A 23,011-nucleotide genomic window follows, 5' to 3' on the forward strand; every position below is an offset into this window, starting at 1 on the left:
GGTCACTGCCCGAGGGAAGTCCGGAGGCCAGCAGCGCCTGCGCGGGCGCTGTCCTTCCTCGGGTCCAGGATGCGCGCGCAGCGCTTTCCGCCTCCCGGAAGTTTACGCGGGACAACTGAGAAGGTGAGTCCTACTTCCCGCGAAGGGTCGGAGAATCTGGCCGCAGATACCTGGCTCCCAACCCCGCTCACGAAGTCCAGAGGTGAGGGGAAAGTGAGGCGGAGAAGGGAGAGGTCTCCTGATGCAGTGACCACAGTTCGGTCGTGCTGCCTGTGACGTCAGCACGACCCTTTGTGGGAGACGGAGGCCCCCGGGCTGGGGGTCTCTATGAAAGAAGCTTCTTGTCGCCGCGATTACTGATCTGTCCTTGCAGCCTTCTCAGGCCCCTGTGGGCTCTTGGCGGGTGTGGCTACGACGGAGATGGGCGGGGCTCATAGGGAGCTTGTCGGCCGTCCTGTCTTGACACTATGTCAAGCCCGATTTTTTGGGAGGGCGGGGCCTAGGCGAGTCGTGGTCATCCAGAAGACTGTCCCTCCTTCCCTGAGGTGGATGGAGTCTAGTAGCCTTTAGCTCTTTTGCTGTACAATGGCTGAGAACCTCCTAGGAGGGACGCAATTCTTAACAGATAGCAAATGTTCAGTAAATATTGGTTGAACAAATAAAATAAATGGGTGAATGGATAATAAAGACCGGCCTGAGCGTTGGAGCGTTGGGTTTAAGTCCTGAACTAGCCATGTGACCTTGGACAGGTGACTTTACTGTGACACTGCCTTCTTCCATCCATATTTATTGAGCGTTTACTGTAACACTACCTCCATCTGACCTATTCAGCAGTTGCTCATTTGTTTATTAATCTCATCCTCTGCCACTAGAATGTGAGCTTCCTCAGGTCAAGGGCCTTGTTTGTTTCCTTTGCTGCTGTATCCCCAGTGGTTAGCACATATTAGGAGTTCGGTGAGTGATTATTGAGTGAGTGAATGAACTTAGTACTTGCGGGCTACATAGCCAGTGATCAGTAAACATTAACCATTATCTTTCATTTATATGTGAAATGGACCCGAGTCAACCTTTCCACTTTTATTCACTTACAGGACTCTTCTAAGATGGAGTTTCCAGCCCAGGGAATCTGAAGGCCAGACTGTGACCCCATTAAGGTACCATCCCCTCAGGGATAGGCCCCCTTATAGCTTATTCCCCACCAACAGCCTGCTCCTGTTCCGCCTCTTCTGTGTTGCTGCTGTCAGACTTCACTCCCAGGAGGAAAGTTATCGTGGATGTGACAGGGTCACTGGATTAGGTGCTTGCCCCATCCTAGAGGCCATCTTTAGCCAAGGGCACTTGGCACCGAGGGAAAACTCCACTTAAGGCAAAACCACTTAACACTGTAAAGCCAGAAAAAACCCAAAAAACAAAAAAACTGCCAAGTCTTAGGGGTGCCTGGGTGGCTCAGTCGGTTAAGCGTCTGACTCTTGATTTCAGCTCAGGTCGTGATCTCACAGTTTGTGAGTTCGTGCCCCGTGTCGGACTCTGTGCTGACAGCAGGGAGCCTGCTTAGATTCTCTCTCTCTCCTTCTCTCTCTGCCCTTCCCCTGCTTGTGGGCGTGCATGCTGTCTCTCTCAGAATAAATAAATTAAAAAACAAAACAAAACTAAAGTCTTAGTTTGCTAGTCAGATGAGGCCAGACTATGCTGCATTAGCAGCAGCCCCCATATCTCAGTGGCTGAACCCAAATTCAAGTTTCTCATGGATACAAAGCCTGGAACCCCTCTTCAGGGTAGCCGCCCCCCAGGCCATTTTGATCTTGTGGCTCCAACGTCACCAGAAGGGCTTCAGGTGGGCAGTGGCCTGAAGCGAGAAGAGGAGGTGACTCCTCTAGCTTACCAAAAATGCTCACCCATATTTATCCCTTCGAGAAGAGAGATCTGTCCATTCAGATGTCAACCAGGACAACAAATTAAGTGCCACAACCAACCCACAGGTTTCCTTAAAAGACACTTGGCAACAGCCTTTGCGGTCTGACATCGTACACGGCTCCTTGGTGGGAGTTGAAGGAAGGGCAGTTTTCTGCCACAGTGTGGTTTCTGCTCTTCTGCAGACCAAGGGGAAGCACAACCCTCGTCTCCTCTGGCTGCGATTTCTTTCCTGAGCTCTTTGGACGGCCTGTGATTTTCAAGGGCAAGCACTGGAAGTCCATAAGTCAGCACCAAGTGGAAATGGAGAAGCCTGGGAGGCGCAGAACTTCCAGAAAGAGAAGGGGCAGAAGAGAAGGACTAACAACTGGAATGTAAATTGGATACGGGGCATGATCCGGTCATAAGAGCCACTAACATAAAAGGCTTTCCGGGGGCCAGGCCCTGTTCTCAGCGCTTGATATAAATGTATTCATTTAGGCCCCAGCAACTACTCTAGCGGTCAAAAAAAGTACCGTTAGAAGCCGCATTTTACCATTGGGCAGACTGGGGCACAGAGAGGGTAAGTAACATGCCCAGCACGTAGTGGATATGGAACCGAAATCCAGGAGCCTGGAGCCAGAGCCAGATTTTAAGGACTCTCCTGTTTACAGGTGCAACAGACACCAAGCTCTACGGTGAATACAGGAAAAGGGGTTTGATCAGACTGACCCAGACACAAAAAGATAGTTATGGCATGATCTCACTTCTAGGTGGAATCTAAGAAAAAAAAGAAGCCAAACTCCTAGTAACAGAGAGTAGAATGGTGGTTACCAGAGGCTGTGGGGAAAAAGAGATTGATCACAGGAGACAGACTTTCAGGGCATCTGGCTGGCTTCAGTTGGAAAAGCAGACGACTCTTGATCGCAGGGTCGTGAGTTCGAGCCCCACGTTGGGCGTGGGGCCTACTTTTAAAAGAAAGTGTTGGGGAGGGGACAAGCTCAGTTATGATTAACAAATTCTGGAGACCATAGCGACTGTAGTCAATAATAATGTATCAAATACCTGAAATTTGCTAAGAAAATGGATCTCAAGGGTCCTCACCACCCACACGAAAATAGTGGCAGCTCTAGGCGGTCACGGATATGTTAATCAGGCGGTTGTGGTAACCATTTCAGAATATGGACAAATTGCAGCACATTGTGTGGTACGCCCCACATATGTACAATTTTTGTTTGTCAAAAATAAAAGAGGAGAGAACTTTCTCTTGCGAGGTGACGTGAAGTCACGAGCAAACTTACTTTGGCTTGTGTTTCCGTAGCCAGTTGGTAATCAGTACTGTATGCCAAGTCTTAGAATAAAGGGCGAAGGAAATAATCTTACTTTCTTCTGCTATTTGAGATTTATAAATAGGGACACCTGGGTGGCTCAGTCAGTTAAGCCTCCGACTTCCGCTCAGGTCATGATCTCCCGGTCTGGTCCATGAGTTCAAGCCCCACCTCGGGCTCTGTGCTAAGAGATCAGAGCCTGGAGCCTGCTTGGGATTCTGTGTCTCCCTCCCTCTCTGCCCCTCCCCCGCTTGTGCTCTGTCTCTGTCTCTAAAATTAAACATTTTTTAAAAAGTTTAAAGTATATAAATAAATAAATAAAATATATCTACTTAAAAAATAAGTAAAATAAAATATATCTTCTTGAGGGGCACCTGGCTGGCTCAGTTGGTAGAGCACGTAACTCTTAATCTCGAGGTCATGAGTTCGAGTCTCGTGTGGTGTAGGGTTTACTTAAAATAAGAAAAAAAAACAATAAATTAAAAAAGTAAAATGTATCTACTTGAAGTACCCATAGCACTGGCATCCTTGTTGATTTTCTCTTCTTCGCTTAACTAGTTTAATCCTGTTTTTATGGGTTGACTTGTGTCCCTCAGAATTCCATCATGTGGAAACCCTGACCCTGAGTACCTCACAATGTGGCCGTATTTGGAGATAGGGCCTTTAAGAGGAAATTAAGTTAAAACGGGGTTGTTAGGGTAGGCCAGCCGCGGTCTGAATGTTTGTGTCCCCCTCCCCCAAAACGCATATTTTGAAATGCTAATGCCCAATGTGATGGTATTAGGGAGGGGAGCCTTTGGGGAGGAGGGTAGGTCATGAGGGTAGAGCCGTCACTAATGGGATCAGTATTCTTTTGAAGGAGACCCCAGATAGCTCCCTAGCCCCTTCCACCATGTGAGGACTGAGGAAAAATTGTCAGTCTGGACCCCCAAAGGCCTTCACCAGAACTCAACCATGGTGGCATTTTGACCTCGGACCTCCTAGTCTCCAGAACTCTGAGAAATAAAGTTTCTGTTTTTCATAAGCCACGCAGTCTGTCCTATTTCAATATCGCAGCCCAAACAGACCAAAGCGGGGCCCTAATCCCATGTGACTGGTTCCTTACAAGAAGAGATTGGAACGCAGTCAGGGGGACGGCCATGTGAACACAGAAGGCAGCCATCTGTGAGCCAAGGAGAGAGGCCCCAGAAGAAACCGGCCTTGCTCACACCTTGATCTCCGACTTCTGGCCTCCAGAGTTCTGAGGAAATAAATTCTGTGGTTCAAACCCCCCAGGCAGTGGTGTTTGGGTACAGCAGCCCGAGCAAACGAATACACCTGCCGTGTCCTCCTTTTTAATAGGCTCTGTGTGTACCTTTGGTTTTGATTTTTACAAGTGTTAGGAAATATCCCAGAGACACACAAAGCCTAAAGGATAATGTCAACACCTGTGTCTCACTAAGTCAGGATAAGACAGGCTGTTTGCAGTAGCGGATTCTATGGTCCTCGGGGCTTAATGCAACGTGTATTTATTCACTGATCATGAGATTCCAGCGTGAACCTGACAGCCCTCCTTCATCTTGTAGCTATGCAAGGGGAGTGATGCGGCCTCCGGGGCCACGCGTGCTGAGAAAGGGTGGATGGAGGGGGTCCTCTGGCTCTTAACTGTCTCAGCTGGGAATTGACTTCCACTCACACGCCATTAACCAGCATTAGTTATGTGGCCCCGGTGTAACCGCAGGGGACCCCCGGGAAGGGTAGGGGAGCACGTGGATATTTGGTGAGCATTCACGGTCTCTCCCAAACCGATTGTGTGTTTCAAGAAACAAACATCGGAAGTACAGCAGAAGACCCTCAGTGCTTCAGTGACCTGAGCGGTTCTGCGTAACTTTCATGGACTCCAAGGAATTCCCATATCTTCTGTGAAACCTGCAGTTTCGCATTGCATTTTTCTGCTTTTGACCTGCCCGGGGCCATTAGGGGGGAGATGGGTGGCTAGAAGCTGGATGCTTGGCGGGGGGGGGGTTGTTTTAGAAGTGGCCACTTCCTGGGGAAGCGCCCGGCTCTTGGTTTCGGCTCTTGGTTTCGGCTCAGGCTCTTGGTTTCTTGCTCACGGTTCGTGAGATCAAGCCCCGCGTCAGGCTCTGCGCTGGTAGCACAGAGTCTGCTTGGGATTCTCTCTCTCCCTCTCTCTCTGCCCCTTCCCCATTCTCTCTCTCTAAATAAATAAATATGTTAAAAAAAAATAGAAGAAGTGGTCACTTCCTAAGAGAGTATATTCCAATGTAGTAACTTTTCTCCCTTTTGCAATGTTGTCACCATGGGGAGCCAGATGAACTACTCACTGGCAGTGGGTGAAGGTTTGCTTTCAGCTCCCTGTTCCCTCCCCCACCTTTTGTTTTCTAGCATGATCACCTTCTGTCCAAACTGTGGCAAAAATATCGAAGCAACGTTCAAATTCTGCCCCTACTGTGGGAAATCTTTGCCTGTGGAGGAGCATGAAGGGTGCCAGACCTTTGTCAGACCGCTTACGTCATCCTTCCGAGGTAAGAACCAGCCCTTTGAGGGGTGACGAGTGCATGTATGCATGCATCGGGGGAGGAAGGCCAGAAACCTTTGCAGCCTGTCTGACCCGGCATTGATCCTGGGGCCGCCCAGGACTCAGACTCTGTCTACACTCAGTTTCCCGGCATCTGATCGGCCTCTGGGTTTTAAAGTTGACAACTCAGGGGGTGCCTGGCTGGCTTGGTCAGTGGAGCATCCGGCTCTCGATTGCGGCTCATGGTTAGCAGGATCAAGCCCCACGTCCAGCTCTGAGCTAACAGGGCAGAGTCTGCTTGGGACTCTCTCTCCCCCTCTCTTTCTCTGCCCCTGCCCTGCTCGTGCACAGTGCATTCTCTCTCTCAAAATAAATAAACACAAACAAATAAAAGAGAGGAGGAAAAAAATAAAATGAAGGGATAGTTTGCTTAGATATTTAGGTGACCGAAGAAGCGAGGTTTGGCTCTGGGGATCGGCGGGAAGAGAGTGGTTGAATGTGCCCTCAGGGTTTTCCAGTTTAGGGTTCCCTGGAAAAGGCCTTTGTAATTTCAGTCTGCATCCTGTCTTCCTTTCTGCAGGCTCAAGGAGAAAGAAGAACACCAGTTCTGAAAGCTCTTCCAAGAAAGTGAGATGGTCCAGCACTGTCACCTCTTCTTCGTCATCCGTCTTCTCTGATAGTGACAGTTCTGGGTCTGAAGATACCTTGAGACCCTGTGAGAGACCCAAAGGTGAGAGTTGGGGTCAACCTGGCCTGACTAGACGGGGAAACGGTGGGTCACCGGACAGTATTTGGGGCATCCTTCCCCTGCCCGGGCATCCCCTACCCCGCCTAGACCCTCATTGCAGCATCGCTAGCCTCCAGTCCGTCTACACACAGCCAGAGCCGCCCCTGTCCCCACCTGTGCATAGCCTCCTGCCTCCTATCGCCCCTCCAGCCCCAGCTCTTCATCCTGGCATCGAGGGGCAGCTCTCTAGGAAGCCTTTCCTGAGCACCACAGGCTAGATCAAGGCTGCCTCGTCTCCCTCTCTTTGCCCTCTTAGCCCCCAGTGCCAGTGACACCCTCATTTGAGCACATGTCTCCTCCAGGCTCCATGGCCCTTTCTGCCTCACTTGCTAGACTGAGAGTCCTGTGTGGGCAGGGACCAGATAGACTCATGTGCATAGGCCTGGAGCCAGCCGACGAGCATGGGAGTCTTGAGGACCGTGTACCTTCTCCTTCCTAATGGGCCCTTGGATCTAAAGTCACAGCCCCCAGTGCCTCCCCTCTGTCCCTTGTTATCTCCAGGCCCCTCTGCCTCTTGCCATTCTACGCCTTGGGTGGATGGTGGGTGGGAAGAATGGAGTAGATAATATCTCTTCTTGTGTCGTTGTCTCTCTCCTCACCATTGCCCCCCATTCTCTTGCCAGTCTGGGAGCCTCTCAAGGGCAGGGCCTCTGTCTAACAAATTTCTGACTCTTTATATTCAGCCCAGGGTGGCCAGGTCCTGTTTCAGGATATTTTTGGTCGAATGTCTGGAAGGTCTTTTTTCCCCTCAGTAAACTTCTCTTCATCCAACAAGACCCAACTCAAACATCCCCTCCTCCAGGAAGCCTCTCTTGACTTCTCTAGGCGGTATCAGTTTCTCTCTCTTATCCCTCTGTATTGTCCTGTTTCGGACTCAGTTCTGACCGACGGTGTCCAGATCAGACTCCCCCACCAAATTAGGGGCTCCTGAGGGAAGGGCCCAGGTCTGACTCGTGTCCGGGTCCCCAGCTTTGTCGCACAAGGGCCTGACTCATGAAAGGTCCCAGGAAGCATTTGTTGAAAGAACAAATGAATAAACGAACCCTATGATGAGCATTGTCCCATTACCCATCCAACTTGTCTCTCCCTGTTGCTGCTTTTTCCTTATTCTGACTATCTTCCTGCAGGGTCCTGGAGCAGACCCCCAACCCCCAAAAGCAGCCCACAGGCGACCAGGCAAAGCCCTCAGACCCTGAAGCGGAGCCGGGTGACAACCTCGCTTGAGGCTTTGCCCACAGGGACGGTGGTGACAGACAAGAATGGGCGACACTGGAAACTGGGATCCCTCCAGACCAGGGACAACCAGGGCATTCTCTATAAAGGTATGCTGTCCACTGGCCGGCGGGTGCTGGGTCTGGCAGGGGCATCTCTGAGCCAGGGCAAGGGGCGGGACCCCCTTTCCGAGAATGGAAATGAAAGCCACATCCCAGCTGCCCACCTGCCTCTAGACAGCTTTCTCTTAGACTTGGGATTGCAAACCTACCCACCTGCAGGGGCTGGGCAGGTAGAGTAAGGAGGCTAAAAGGTGATGGGGACATCTGGGGACCGTGGCCAACTGGGAATTCTGTGCCCTATGTAACAAGGCACCCCCCCTCCCGTTCCATGTCCACCTCTGTCATATGGGAGCGCAGGCCCAGTGAGGGTGAATGATGAGGACGATGATGAGTGTTCTATCAACCCTGCAGAGATAGCATGGAACCCCCCCCCAAAAAAAACAATTTGGTTTGATTATTAAGGGTGACACAGACCAAGAGAATCCAAAAGGCTAATTGCTTGAGAGCGGCTCTGAACCGCTCTGAACCAGGAAGGAAAGGTGCCTGATCGGGGTTTTTGTTTGGTTAAAGGGTGAGGCCTGGGCAAGGGTTCCCCGCACAGGGGCCGGGGCCTCATGTGATTCACCTCTCCCACCGACACCACAGAAGGGAGCCCCTGGCTTTCGTATCAGCCTGCCCAGATGTGGAGCGGGGAGCGGAAGAGGCAGGGCCGGGCTTGGAAGCTGGCAGTAGTCAAAGATTAAAAAAAGAAGTCCGGGGCGCCCTGGTGGCTCAGTCAGTTAAGCGTCTGACTCTTGATTTCAGTTCAGGTCATGATTGCACAGTCATGAGATTGAGCCCTGTGTCGGGCTCCACTCTGGGCGAGGAGCCTGCTTAAGATTCTCTCTCTCCCTCTGCCCCTTTCCCCTGCTCATGCACTCTCTCTTGCTCGCTCTCAAAAAAAAAAAAAAAAAAAAAAAAAAAAAAAAAAAGGGGGGGAGTCAGATACCTTGGTACAATGAAGAAAACAAAAACTGTGCACTGATTGGTATTAATCAACCTAATGTTTACTGAGTGCCTATTCAAGGCCGCACCGTGTTCCAAGTGCTTTATATGATTTTGGGGGTGGGGGGTGTTGTTATTTTGTCAAATGAGGTTGACCTTTCGTCAAAATGACGACTTTAAAGTCTGCTATTAAGTGAGTTGTAGTCCATTCATCATGCTGCACAGCCATCATGTGTATCTAGTTCCAGAACATTCCCATCACCCCTAATGGAAGCCCTGTACCAAAGCACTCACTCCCCACACCCCTCCTCCCAGCCTCAGGCAACCACTAATCTGCTCTGTCTTCTGGGTTTCTCTGTTCTGGATATTTCTGATAAATGTAGTGATACACTACATCATGGCCTTGCACATACCACATGTGGTTTCTTCATGCTATGGATCGGTGCACGTGTGCATTGTTTCCACACTTGGCCCTGGTGACTAGTGCTGCTGTGAGCATCTGCGCACACACTTTCACGTGGACGTGCGTTTGCTTCGTACTTGCTAACTCATAATGGAGCACTGTCACCCAGTGAGCAATGTCAGCACGGTCGCTGCCCCATTTCCTAGATGAGCAAGCAGGCTCCAATGCTCAGCACAGAGCCTGACGCAGGGCTTGAGCTCATGAACCATGAGATTAGGACCTGAGCCGAAGTCAAGAGTCAGAAGCTTAACTGACTGAGCCCCCCCAGGCACCCCCACAATTGCAATTTTTAGTACAGCAGCTGACACTCTTAGCTCACTCTGGGCCCCGCTCTAAGTTCATCACACCAATCAGCTCATCTTTTTTTTTTTTTTAATTTTATTTTTAATTTTTTAAAATTTACATCCAAATTAGCATATAGTGCAACAGTGATTTCAGGAGTAGGTTCCTTTTTTTTTTTTTTTTAATGTTTTTATTTATTTTTGAGACAGAGGGAGACAGAGCATGAGCAGGGGAGGGGCAGAGAGAGGGGGAGACACAGAATCTGAAGTGTGCTCCAGGCTCTGAGCTGTCAGCAAAGAGCCCAACGCGGGGCTCGAACTCACAGAGTGTGAGATCATGACCTGAGCTGAAGTCGGATGCTCAACCGACTGAGCCACCCAGGCGCCCCAGGAGTAGGTTCCTTGATGCCCCTTCCCCATTTAGCCCATCCCCCCTCCCACAAGCCCTCCCGTAACCCTCAGTTTGTTCTTCATATTTATGAGTCTCTTCTGTTTTGTCCCCCTCCGTTTTTATATTATTTTTGCCTCCCTTCCCTCATGTTCGTCTATTTTGTCTTGTAAAGTCCTCCTATGAGTAAAGTCATACGATATTTGTCTTTCTCTGACTAATTTCACTTAGCATCATACCCTCCACTTCCATCCACGTAGTTGCAAATGGCAAGATTTCATTCTTTTTGATTGCCGAGTATACTCCATTGTGTATATATATACCACATCTTCTTTATCCATTCATCCATCGATGGACATTAGGGCTCTTCCCATACTTTGGCTATTGTGGATAGTGCTGCTATAAACGTGGGGGTGCATGTGTCCCTTCGAAACGGCACACCTGTATCCCGTGGATAAATGCCTAGTAGTGCAATTGCTGGGTCGTAGGGTAGTTCTATTTTTAGTTTTTTGAGGAAACTTCATACTCTTTTCCAGAGAAGCTGCACCAGCTTGCACGCCCCCCCCCCTTTTTTTTTTTTTTGAGAGACAGAGAATGATGGAGGGGCAAAGAGAGAGGCGGAAAGAGGATCTGAAGCGGGCTCTGCACTGACAGCAGAGAGCCCAATGTGGGGTTCGAACTCATGAACCATGAGATCATGACCTGAGCCAAAGTCAGACGCACAACTGACTGAGCCGCCTAGGCACCCCCCCCATCTTATTCCCTTATTCATACAGCCCTATGAGTGGGCACCCTTTTCCTTTGTCAGTTCCTGAGTTCTAACGTCACCCTCCCCATCTCCCTGGAACAATTTGGGAGAACCAGTATCGGGTCACCACATAAATCCCCGCAGCTGCTCACGGCGCTGTGCTTGTGAAAAGTAGCCTGGGCTCAAGTTCAGGACTACCCTCTGGGTCTGTGCCCTTGTGGACGGAGATTGGGGGCTTGTGTCAGTTTTCTGTGGCCACCGTAACAAATTACCACAGACTCAGTGGCTTGAGACAGCACTCATTTGTTCTCTTACAGGCGTGGAGGTCAGAAGTCCAAAATCAGTCTCACAAGTCTTTTGGAGGCTCTGGGGGTGGGGAGGGGCCTGTTTCCTCGCATTCTCGGGCTTCTAGAGGCGCCCGTGTTCCTGGGCTCATAGCCCTTCCTTCAGCTTCAAGGTGTATCGAGCTCCTCTCTGCTTCCATCACGCCCATGCCTTCCCCCCTTTCTCTAGTTATACCTTCTCTAGCCCCCTTCTTTGCAGGAACTCTTGTGGGGCACCTGGGTGGCTCAGTCGGTTCGCTCTGGTTACGCTGGATCCCAGACCAGCTTTCTTGCAACGTCTGGCAGCTGGGAGCTTCCACCTGTTTGCCTGCCATGCTCTTGTCTGCATGCTCTCCATGTATCAGGTCCGCATCAGGCAGGGGTCTCCCCACGTCCCAGAGTCTGGAGCCCTGGATTGATAGCCTGGCTCCGCAGGGGCCAGTGACCAAGCTCATTGCCCTTCCTGGGCCCCTGTGGGCTCCCCTCTATAATGGGAATCGCCCAGCTGGCTCTGCGGGCTATTGGCATGAGGGCCACATAGAGGAAGGAGCTCAAGAGAAAAAGCCCCTCATAATCTGCAGAGTAGTGCCTGGGATCGCACTGAAATTGCCAACTGTCCCCGCCTGCTTTTGAGCGTCAGGAGCATATGTGTCACCCGCCTGTGTGGGGACTCTGTGAGCTGGGTACTGTTAGCATGCCTGAGAGGTGCCACAGCCAGCTCCAGACACCTGTTGGTGATCTCCCCAAGTCCCCTTCTCACAGGTGCAAAGGACCCCCCTTTCCCCTGAGATCTGAGCCCCCCCCCCACACACACACACACATTTCCCTCTCTTAGGCTTGGCTCGGGTCACCCTCGGTCCTGGGTTCTGTAAACCCTGGACTCCCACCCTGCTCTGGCTGGAGCTTCATGAGGGCAAGGATGGCTTCTGGGTAACTGTCACCTCCCTTATTTCCACACCTTGGACAGCGCCAATCTGGCTGAGCAAGGGGCAGCAAGGATTTGAAAGGGTGGAGGAGGGCACAGAGAGCCTCGGGAATGGACAACAGTGTGTCGGTTTATGGGCCCCGGATGATGTTGAGCACTCGTGATGAGCCTGGCTTGGTGCCGGGCTCCGGGGCTGAGTGGGCTCTCTGAGCGGTGCATGTGAAGGATGCAGCTAGCTTCAAATGTACGGTATGTGCTCAGCTACTGCCGTGCTCATTCCTGCTGGGCCACCTGAGCCCTTGTATCCAATCCTGGGGACGGGCTTCATCACTCCTATTTCACAGGCATGGGAGTGGAGGCCCAGAGAGGTCTAGCACCTCGTGTAGACTCACACAGAGAGTTGATTTCCCTGCAAGCAGCCTCTCTTGGCCTCTCTGACCCGCAGTTCTCCTCTCCTCCGGCAGGTGGCACTAACAACAATGGCAGCAGCAGCAGTAATCATAACATAGTAGACCTTCCGGGGTTGTCCTGAGACCATTAAAGGGAGACCATGCGTGTAAAGCCGACATTAGCACCGGGTTTATCCTTGAGCAGCATGGGACAAGCAGGCAGGGTGTTTATGAGGAAGAGAGGAGGAAGGATGTGGATGGTGCCCCCCCCCACCCGGCGATAGGCTCAGATGGCCCCATGGGGACTCAGGAACGGAAGTGGTCGTTCAGCATGGTTCCGTGTTGAGCCGGCAGGGCTGGATCAGCCATTGGATCTGGGCAGCCCCGGGATTGTAGCTCAGAGGACCCCGAGGAGCAGAAGTCAACCTGTGACGGCACTTCCCCGGGTGGGGCTGGGGCTGGGACAAGGCTTCATCCGTCCCATGGTACCCACCCACATGTGTAGACAAATGCAAGTATCTGGTGTATTGGGGATCCCCAGGACCACCCCCCAGGCTCAGGTATTCACAAGGAGGACCCACAGGCCTCAGCACATAGTTGGGCCACAATGCATTTCAGCAAAAGAACGCAGAGCACAGTCAAGGGAGGGAAAAGGCCCACGGAGTGACATCTGAGGGGAGACCAGTACAATCTTCCGAGAGTCCCTTCCCCAGGGGCTCCCGGAGGATGCACAAGGAAGTGTGACAACACACGTGAAGTGTTGTCTACCAGGGACGCTCCTGAGAGACCCAGCACCCAGTTTTTTTTTTCTTCATATGTATTTATTTTTGATAGAGAGCATGAGCAAGGGAGGGACAGAGAGACAGAGGATCTGAAGCGGGCTCTGCGCTGACAGCAGTGAGCCTGATGTGGGGGCTTGAACTCACAAACCACGGATCATGACCTGAGCTAAACTCAGACGCTCAACCAACTGAGCCACCCAGGCATCTCATACCCCAGGTTTTTATTGGTAGCTGGTCACTTAGGCACACTCTGCCTGGAACGTACCAACGTTCTAGACTCCCAGAAGGAAAGCAGGTGTTCAGCATAATAGTTTGGGCACAGGGGGCCCCTCTGCTTGGTTCAGTGATGCTGGAGCCCTCCTGAAATTCCAAGTACCCAGACACCAGCCATGGACCACCCTTGCAAGCAAGGCTTTCCAAGGACAGAAGTCAGGCCTGCTTGGTAATAACCCTTTTTGTGTAGCTGAATATTAGCAGAGAGAAAGGAGGAAAAAACAGAACTTTTCCAAGACCTAGGAAGGAACAGGTCTTGAAAGCCAAGAATGCACTTGACAAGCGGAAGCGTTGCTTGCTCTTCACTGAGAAGTTTCAGGACCATGACTTTCACTTTCCCTGGTGATCATAACCTTGTTCGTTTTGTCCACCCACAGCCGAGCCTGTCTCCACCTTCACCTGCAAGTCAAGTCCCCAGAAACAAAGATTCTCGCTTAAACTGGTGAGTGTCCCTGGGGGGCAGTCACAAGGGGAGGGCCTGGGGCTTGGGTACCACTGACCTCCAAGCCCCCTCTGAGGGCTGACACAGGCAGGAGAGCTCCACCTTAGCCTGCAGGGGGCAGTGGGACCTTGGGTGGGGCACATCTCCCTCCAGCCTCAGGTTCTTTATCACAGGAGACCTGGGAAGCTGCAGTCAAGTTCTCCCTGAGCCCTGGTTCCGGTGCCGTTGGGCTGTGCAGTCTGGAGGGGCTGAGTGTCCTCACCCTTGCAATGAAGCCACTAGTACCCACATTGTGTGGCCCACTTGCCCACTACCTGTCTGCCTCATAGCATGTATTTGTTGAGCACCCACTGTCTTTCACTGTGCCGGATGTTGGAGTCCATCAGAGAAGCAATCTGATGGGGTCCTTACACTGAGGAGTCCGTGAAATCTGATAAAAGGGTATCGTCTTGGTTAGTAACCTCGTCATCTCTGAAAGCTGGGATTGTAGGTAACTTTTATTGTCTTCCCTTCATTTATTCAGATTTTCTCACCCTTAACCCCCCCACCCCCACCCCAGAATACTGTGGCAGCCAGTCCGGGTGCCTTCCCCTGGCCCTAGACAGAGGCTGTGTGAGTGGTTCAGAGCGAGGACTCCGGAGCCAGGCTCACAGATGAGTAATAGCCCCTGTTCGTCGAGAGCCTGTTCCATGCCTGACCCTGGGTTAAGAGTCTCACAAGCAAGCCTGTGAGCTGGTTACTCTGTTTCCCCATTTAATAGGTGAGAAAATGGGGACTCATCACTGGCCCAGGGGCAACCAGCATGCAAGTGGCTTTCTTCACTGCTGTATCTCCAATGCCAGTAGAGTACTCAGCACGTAATAGGTGCTCTGTAGAAAGAATGAATGAATGGCAGAGCTGAGCTTTGAACCTAGCTCTTTAGCCCTGTGCTCTTAAGAACCCAGCTGTACTGGTTGTGTTTAATTAAAATACTCAGTTTGCATTGTAGAAAAAATGATCAGATATTATTAATGGCTTCAGCAAAAGTAATATTTTACTTTATTCACGTAAAAGTCTGGGGCAGTAGTCCAGGGCTATCACTGTGGTTCCATGAACAGGGGAGCCCACTTTCTCTCTCGTTGCTCCAACATGGGCGGCTCCACATGGGCTGAGATGGCTGCCTCAGCTCCCACCATCTCCTCTGCATTCCAGCCAACTGGAACAGAAGCGAAAAGGGAGAGCCTGCCCAGCCCTTTGAGGGCATAACCTGAAAGTTGCCCACATCTCTTCTGCTTACATCTCCGTTGGCCAGAACTTGGTCACATGGTCATTCCTCACTGCCAGGGAGGCTGGGAAATGTTGTTTTTAGCTGAAGGCCACATGTCTAGGGAAACTTGTGGATCCTATCATAAAAGAAATCTGGGCAATGGAAATAACATGTTCACATGCAGCACCCTAGGGGATTTGGTTCTGAAGTGGGGGACTTGGTGATGGTTGTGCTGGCACTAACCTGGGGTGATACCTGGCCAGTAATGTCCTTGAAGCCCTTGTCTAAGAGCTTGCATTGTGACACCTTTCCCCCTGCCGTTCCCGACTAGGATGCCAAGGATGGGCGCTTGTTCATTGAGCAGAACTTCTTCCAGCGGGCGGCCAAGCCTTTGCAAGGTATTCTGCAGGGAAATGGACAAGGGGGAGAGAACTGTGAATTCTTGGTCAGGGCAACTAACTTCCCCCTGAAGGTGTGGGAAAGGGCCCGGTTGCGCCCCATCACCCCTTGGGCCTTGGGCCTTGGACCTCAGAGGACAGACACCGTGGGCCTGGAGAGCCTAGTGTTGAATTATCAGAAGTACCACGGCCAGTTGCTCAACGTAGTCATTACTTAAAATCGATCACATCGGCCTACAATCAACTAAATTGTATTAAGAACAGTAGTAAATATTCAAATACTCAAAACTCATCACTTCCTAATTACTTGTCTACATTGTCTATGACCTATACTCTCGGGGTTGTTTACAGCCATTGTGGCTGCTTGGCGAAAACACCGCGCGATGGCGGGCTGGCATCTCTTCCAGCCACACATTCTGTCACAACAGATCGGTGGCCCGAAATCGGCCACGGTGGGAAGTGTTTACACCACGAAAGTTGACAAACACTGCAGTTCAGGGCTGTCCCCCCCTGGCCAGCACACCATTGGATCTGTATCACCCAACTGAGATGCTGGAAGGTGGGCAGGCATCCAATGATGCCAGGACCAGCGGAGACGTTTCCTGATCTTACTAGTCACACGTGTGAATCCAGAGGTTACTCTGTTGTTCTGAGGCCTCCCGCTCCAGATTTGTATGTGCTTTCCGCCTCGTTCATCCCCTGTCACCCGCAGAAACAGATGACAGCCCGAGGTCAGCGATGCCCACCCTGTCCCCACCCTGCTGTCACCCACTCGCAGAGGTGGTGTCTCTGACTGGGAGTAGCGAGGGTCCTGCCTGGGCTCAGGCAGTCTCTGCTTCCGCTCTGAGAACGGGCTGTGGGCCCGGGACCAGGTGGACTCTAACTTCTCAGTTCCCTGCCTCCCACAGTGCACAAGTGGAAGAAGCTGAACTCGACCCCCCTCCTGGCCATCCCCACCTGTGTCGGTTTTGGCATTCACCAGGACAGGTACAGGTGAGTCACTTCACGTGCCAGCCACCTCACTGGTCCCGTTCTTTCTCTCCCCGTCACGTGACCAGGCATGGCTGGGACCCCGGAGCCATTGGCCAGCCAGTTGCTTCTCTCTCCACAGCCTTGAGCCACGCTGATCCCCTACCAGTCAGGAACCCTTGATCTTGCCCAGGACCGGGACCTTGTGGCCACCCAGCCACGGTCCCTCCTTGGTGGCTTGGATTCTGCCCCCCTGCCCCGGTCATCTCTCCCACCTCCTGGGATACTCATATCTTCCAGGTTCTTGGTGTTTCCCACCCTGGGGAGGAGCCTTCAGTCGGTCCTGGATGACAACCCAAAGCATATAATGTCGGTGAGGTCTGTGTTCCAGATGGCCTGCCGGCTGGTATGTACCTAGAAGTTGCTGGCTCCCATCCAGGGGATGGCGCACTAGGTCCTAGATTACCAGTTGGCCTGTTCATTGACACATTCAACCCGTGTCTCCCTCTGCTAGACACCGGGGGCTAGTGCTTGACAGGCACAGGTGGGCACTAGGCCATTAGAACCAGAGTGACGAGCATTCCCAGGTGAGAGGTGGAAGAAGGGGCCCCAGCCTTAAAAAGAGGGGCTCAGCTGGGCTTCCTAGTAGAAGCCACGAGTGGGAAATAGCAGGGTGCCAGGTGGAGTGGGAGTGGAGATTCGTGAAGAGAATATTCCAGGCCAAGGATACAGCTTGGGCACAGGCTTGTATAGGAGAGAGCATAAGGCATTTGTTTCTTCATTCATTCATTCATTCACTCATTCCCTCATCCATCCATCCTTGCATTAAATATTTATCAGGTCCCTGCTGGGTGTCCGACACCGTCCCAGGGGCTGGGAGTAGCACAGACATGGTTGTTATGTCTAGTGGGGGAGGATGATCTTAAAGTAAACAGTTTCACAAGCCGCAAATGTCCTCTGAATAGAAATGTCCCTCTGCTATGATGGAGGATAAGAGGACCCAATTTAAATTGCCGGAGAGGTGGAAGTGGCCAGGGAGTGACATATTAAGAGTCCTGAAGGTCTGCATGCTCAGTGTGTCTCCAGTGTGACATGTAGAGGGGGAAGGGGTAGACAAGGCGGGCTTGATGTGGAGAGGTCGGTAGCAACCAGATCATTCAGAACACCAAGCTGAGGACCTGGGACTCTTTCCTGAGGGCACTAGGGAGCCATAGGAGGATCGGGAGCAAGGGAGGAGCAGGATCAGCTCTGCGTGCAGAAAAGCCCTGTGGTCCGTGTGGGGATGGACTGGTGGGGCGAGATGGAGACCGGGCGAGGTTGGCACGAGCGGACAGGGCCTGAGAAGAAGATGGGCTGTAGGGACAGAGAGTTTGTAGAACAAGCAGAACCTAGTGGAAAGGTAAGGCTTGGGGTCAAGGTGGGCTTGGGGATATATTCAGGATGTAGCTACCACCCAGGCAGTTCAGTGTATGGGTCTAGAGTTCAGTAGAGAAGTCAGAGCTGGACATAAGAAATACAAATTGTGGGGCACCTGGGCTGGCTCAATCAGTGGAGCACAAAACCCTTGATCTCAGGGTTGTAAGTTTGAGCCCCATTCTGGGTATAGAGATTACTAAAAAATTTTAAGAACTTAAAAAAAAACAAAAAAACAAGACATGCTTGGGTGTGTTGGCAGATGGGGCTTCCTAATGCTTCACTCAGAATTAGGCTTTAACAGTCTTTCCCCTTCCGACCACAAGTAGCGCCTCTGACCTTAGGCCTAAGTGGAGATTCCTTCACTGGGCTTTGCCTCAGAACCTCTTTGTGTTAGTCAAGCTACTCATGGAGAGGCTGTCTTTCTTCCCCCAGCTGGATGCCCTGGAGTTCCTCCATGAGAATGAATACGTCCATGGAAATGTGACAGCTGAGAACGTCTTTGTTAATCCAGAGGACCTGAGCCAGGTAATAGCTAGGTCCCCTCCACCCTAGGGGCTCTCTGGGCTCAGTGTCTCATCTGTCTCAAAACATCCGTGTATTTCACCATGCTTATTGCAGGTAAAGAATTGTTGTCTATCATATGTAAAGGGCTCCTTTGAATAAATAAGAAGAGATGAGCAACTTAGTAGAACAAGGAAAAACGGATAGGAAAAGCAGTTCATAGAAAAAGAAACCCACAGGTTGGTTAAGTATGTGAAAAGATGCTCAACCTCCCTAAATGATGTCAGTAGTCATAGAAATGAAAATTAAAACATCCTATTTTAAGAGTAGACAAAACTTAAAAGAATGGTTATCTGTTGCTGATAAGGATGTAAGGAAACAAATTCTTTATATACTGCTGGAAGTGGGAATTGGCCAACCTTTCTGGAAGGCAGTTTGGATATAGTCAGAATTTTAAATGGGTATGTTTTTCTGATCCACCAGTTACGAATGTGTCCTATATGTATACTCACAGGCCTCTGCGAAGATATATGTACAAAATGTTTCTGACAGCACTGATTGTGATAGTAAAGAGGAAGAACCTTAAGTATACACTCCTCGTAGGGGTGCTGATTAAAAAACCTTTTGAAGTAAATTCTAATTACTTTTTCAGTTGCAAATGACAGAAACCTGATTTAACAAGGCTTTAAAAAGAAAATGTTTAAGGGGTGTTGCAAATTGTGGCCCATTGAGTGGAAAAAGCCAGAACCTCGCTGGCTTCAGGCACGGCTGAATGGGGTCTATCTGGCTCCAGATTTTAATGCCCGGAACTACTACTAAAATGCCAAAAACAGGGCGCCTGGGTGGCTCAGTCCGTTAAGTATCTGACTTTGGCTCAGGTCGTGATCTCGCAGTTCATGAGTTCAAGCCCTGCATCGGGGTCTGTGCTGACAGCTCAGAGCCTGGAGCGTGCTTCGGATTCTGTGTCTCCCTCTCTGCCCTTCTCCCAATCGCACTCTGTGTGTGTCTCTCTCTCTCAAAAATAAATAAACATTAAAATGCAAAAAGCTGTTGCAGGGGAACGCCTGGGTGGTTCAGTCAGTTAAGCGTCTGACTGTTGATCTCAGTTCAGGTCTTGATCTCAGGGTGGTGAGTTCAAGCACCGCATTGGGCTCTGTACTAGGTGTGCAGCCCACTTTAAAAACATGCAAAAACCAGGTGTCCAACAAGAGGTATAATGATGTCAACAAGAGGTATAATTTCCCTTTGTGGAAAACTAGAGCCCCTTCTGCATCCGTGTGTTTACCAGCTACTCAAAGAAAGCTATTTGAAACCATGCATAAGAGACGATTATTAGTCGTTCCTTCTGGGAGTGGGTTGGAAGCTGGGGATGGTCAGTTTGGGTTCTTTACATTTCACACCCGTCTGTACTGTTCGGCATTCACTTGTTTCAAATTGCACCCGTGATTGAAATCTCTGACTCGAGAATCCAAGCTCGTAACTTCCAAACTGAATGGCTTCTCTCCATGTCCACCCAGGTGATGCTGGGAGGCTATGGTTTCACCTTCCGCTATGCCCCCGGTGGCAAACACGTGGCCAATGTGGAAGGCAGCAGGAGCCCACATGAAGGGGACCTTGAGTTCATTAGCCTTGACCTGCACAAGGGATGTGGTAAGGGTCTGGAGAAGGGGTTCGGGACCATGGAGGTACACTTCTCATATAAGGGCAGCTCTGGGTTTTCACAGCCACGGACAGCAGGTGGCCAGACACAGGAGTCACACTAAGGAAGCCATAATGGGGATTCGGAACCATGGATGGGATGTATCAGGGAGTTGTAGGGCAGCCGTTCAGCACCAATGACAGCAGCGAGTAGCTGGACACAAGGAGGCCCCAGAGTTTCAGAGGTTCAGGTTCGAGATCTGGTTTCGGCTTAGAACATGAGAGTTGCCCAAGAGTCTGGAGCTCAGGAGTAAGTCTGGACAGAGACCCAGATATCAGCAGTATCTCAGGAGCTGTCAGCTGAAGCCCTGGGAGAGGAATGAGATTATCCAAGGAAAATGTACAGAATAAGTAAGAAGAAAGTACTTTGAGGAGAAGATTCCTTGAGGAGGTCTCAGCCTCTCTTTCCCAAATCCCTTGATGTCATGGCCATCCACGTACCTGCCTGTGTCCTCCCACCAGACTGACCTCCCCCAAGAAAGGGGTGGTCCCTGTGCCTCCAATATCGGAAGGTCTGGTACAGTCAACTCTCAGTGTTTACAAAAATTGTTGTCTGAAACATAATAAAAATAAATCAGACAGTCTCCGTTACCTCCTCTATTGAGGCTGGGTTCATTGCCCATCCTTCTGGGCTCCCTCTCACCCTGTCCTGCTTCCCCTGCAACTCAGGTAATCCCACACTGTACTGTGTCCCCAGTAGACTGTCAAGGGCTGGGACCCAACCAAACTCTTGTCTGGGATTTAAGAAGGTGTAATGGGGCCTGGTACACAGAGCCGAGGACTCAGTGAATGAATGAAAGACAAGAGATGAGGGAGTAAGCTAGTGAGAGCGGCGATGGTAAGGATGGCTGAGAGAGTGAACGAGAGTAAGAGACTCATCACAGTGCGAGAGCAGGCAAATGAAAAGTGAATGAACAGACTAAAGCTCGTGTGCTTAGATGGTTGAGTCCATGAGGGCAAGGTTCAGTCAGAGAGAGAAAGGAAGCGGGTGGATCTGTCAGGGAGTAGAACATTTGGACTGAGCTGCCGCCTCTTGCCCTCCCTTCCCAGGGCCCTTCCGCCGCAGCGACCTCCAGACCCTGGGCTACTGTTTGCTGAAGTGGCTGTACGGGATCCTGCCGTGGACAAACTGCCTTCCCAACACCGAAAAGATCGTGAAGCTGAAACAGAAGTGAGTCTAGGGGTCAGCAGAAGCCAGCACTGGCCTGGCACCCCCACAGGTGGGGCAGAAGCTCAGAACCCACCAGGGAACAAAAAGGAGGGGGAAGCAGTGTCCCACAGAGTCAAGGCCTCTGCAGCTCTCAGGGGTGTCCTCTAGCATTCATTCCAGCAGACAGGAGCGTGGGCTCTGGAGCCATGTTGCCTGTGGTGAGACGCCAGCCTCCCCACTGCAGGGTGTAGGGTGGGCAGCCTAACCTTCACAAGCCTCAGTATCCTCCGTGGGATGAGATCTTAGCAGGGTCTGTGGAAGGATTCAGGGGAGTCAGCTACACAGCGCTCAGCACAGAGCCCGACCTGTAGAAAATGCCCACTATGCACAGGGCACCATGACTCATTCATACCTTCACAGACAAATGGAAAAGCTGAGCAGTTAGGCCTGGACTCTGCCTCAGCGTCTGGCTACACCGGCCACCGGTGTCCATACCTCCTCTCCCCACCCTCTGCTTGTAAAACCCCCAGATCCTGCGTGTTCTGGTTTAGGCATTCAGCACCAAGGGCAGCGGTGAAGGGGGTGGAGTCGCTGGATGCAGAGGGAAGTGAGGCCATGTGAGGTTCAGTACCGAGGACCGCAGGCAGCTGCCGGCAGCTGGGCTCGAAGGGAAGTGAGCCCTGGCACTTTGGTCTTCAGCACCAAGGACAGCGGGAGACTAGCTGGGAAGCGTGGCTGTGTGAGATTCAGTACCATGGACAGCCGGCGTTTGGGCTCCGAGGGAAGGGAGCACTTTGATCCTCAGCACCAAGGACAGTAGACAGCTGGACACAGGAAAGCCCTGAAAGTCCAGAGGTTAGGATTCAAGCCCTGGTATAGATAGACTGGGGGTGGTGAGAGTTGCCTAGGAGTCATCCTGGAGGGCCCACCTAGAAGATGGTTTGGCCATCCACGTCTGAAGGGCAGGAGTGAGGTGTAAACAGAGATTCAGACCTCACTGGTATCTCAGAAGTTGTCACTAGAAACCCTGGGAGAGAAAGATTGCCCAGGGGAAGTGTGCCTAGTGGAAAGAGGGAAAACTCTAGGGAACAGCACTGAGTCCTTTTGTGCTCCTCAGTTCTTAATGTGCTGTGTTACTGGTTCATGTTGAGACTCTCTCTCGTTCTATTTTTTCCCTTTTATATCCCCCACTATCTTTTTCAACCATGGACACCCACTCATCCGTACTTACTATATGTTCTACAGATGTTTGCTTAACTGTATTTGTTTCCTAAAACTTGCATGATGGTGGTGGTATTGTGTGTGTGTTTGACTTGCATAAATGGTATTCTGCTCTAAATCTCATCTGTTTTTGGCATTTTTCACTCAGCACTGTGTTCTTCAATTTTAACCGCATTGTCACATGTGCACTGAGTTGACTGTTTCTGACTACTGCTTCTCAATATGTTTGTGTAGATAGGTCTGCAGCCTTGAACGATGTATGACGACCGTATTTAATTTGCATAAATGGTACCGAGCTCTGAATTTCATTCTGTTTCTTGCTTTCTTTCACTTACTGCTGTGTTTTTTAACTTGAGCTATGTTGCTAATTCACTGCCTCCAAATACTACTCGTGAATTTGTCTGGATGTATATGTATCCTTGAAAAATACGTGATGTCACTGTTGGGTGTGCATTTAATTGGCACAAATGGTACCGTGCCCTGAATCTTATATTCCCTCAGGTTTCTACTTAAACACTCCCCCCCCTGGGGGTGGGGGGCTTCTCTCACCCCCACTGCATCAGGCTTCCTGCTTGTGCATGCCCAGAGGAAGGGATCTGCCCCTGTCACGTTGGCCC

General features: G+C 51.0%; 1 protein-coding gene across 3 annotated transcripts in view; it reads left to right on the forward strand.

Moving 5' to 3' along the window:
- Window positions 1-9: 9 nt before the first annotated feature.
- VRK3 (VRK serine/threonine kinase 3) overlaps window positions 10-23,011 on the forward strand; it is a 36,024-nt gene continuing 13,022 nt past the window's right edge. Inside the window, exons 1-12 of one of the 3 annotated variants that reach the window (XM_042920558.1) lie at window positions 10-202; window positions 1,092-1,154; window positions 5,604-5,743; window positions 6,317-6,466; window positions 7,651-7,845; window positions 13,731-13,795; window positions 15,373-15,439; window positions 16,348-16,432; window positions 16,709-16,814; window positions 18,257-18,349; window positions 19,843-19,975; window positions 21,074-21,194. In XM_042920558.1, the coding sequence (XP_042776492.1) occupies window positions 5,605-5,743; window positions 6,317-6,466; window positions 7,651-7,845; window positions 13,731-13,795; window positions 15,373-15,439; window positions 16,348-16,432; window positions 16,709-16,814; window positions 18,257-18,349; window positions 19,843-19,975; window positions 21,074-21,194 (1,154 nt within the window). In that variant the 5' untranslated portion in view covers window positions 10-202; window positions 1,092-1,154; window position 5,604. Of the gene's footprint in view, window positions 203-287; window positions 404-1,091; window positions 1,155-5,603; window positions 5,744-6,316; window positions 6,467-7,650; window positions 7,846-13,730; window positions 13,796-15,372; window positions 15,440-16,347; window positions 16,433-16,708; window positions 16,815-18,256; window positions 18,350-19,842; window positions 19,976-21,073; window positions 21,195-23,011 lie in introns of those variants that run through there. The other 2 variants (XM_042920559.1, XM_042920560.1) reach the window with 2 other exon arrangements.

The sequence above is a fragment of the Panthera leo genome, chromosome E2 (genome assembly GCF_018350215.1).
Source record: "Panthera leo isolate Ple1 chromosome E2, P.leo_Ple1_pat1.1, whole genome shotgun sequence".
NCBI lineage: Eukaryota > Metazoa > Chordata > Mammalia > Carnivora > Felidae > Panthera > Panthera leo.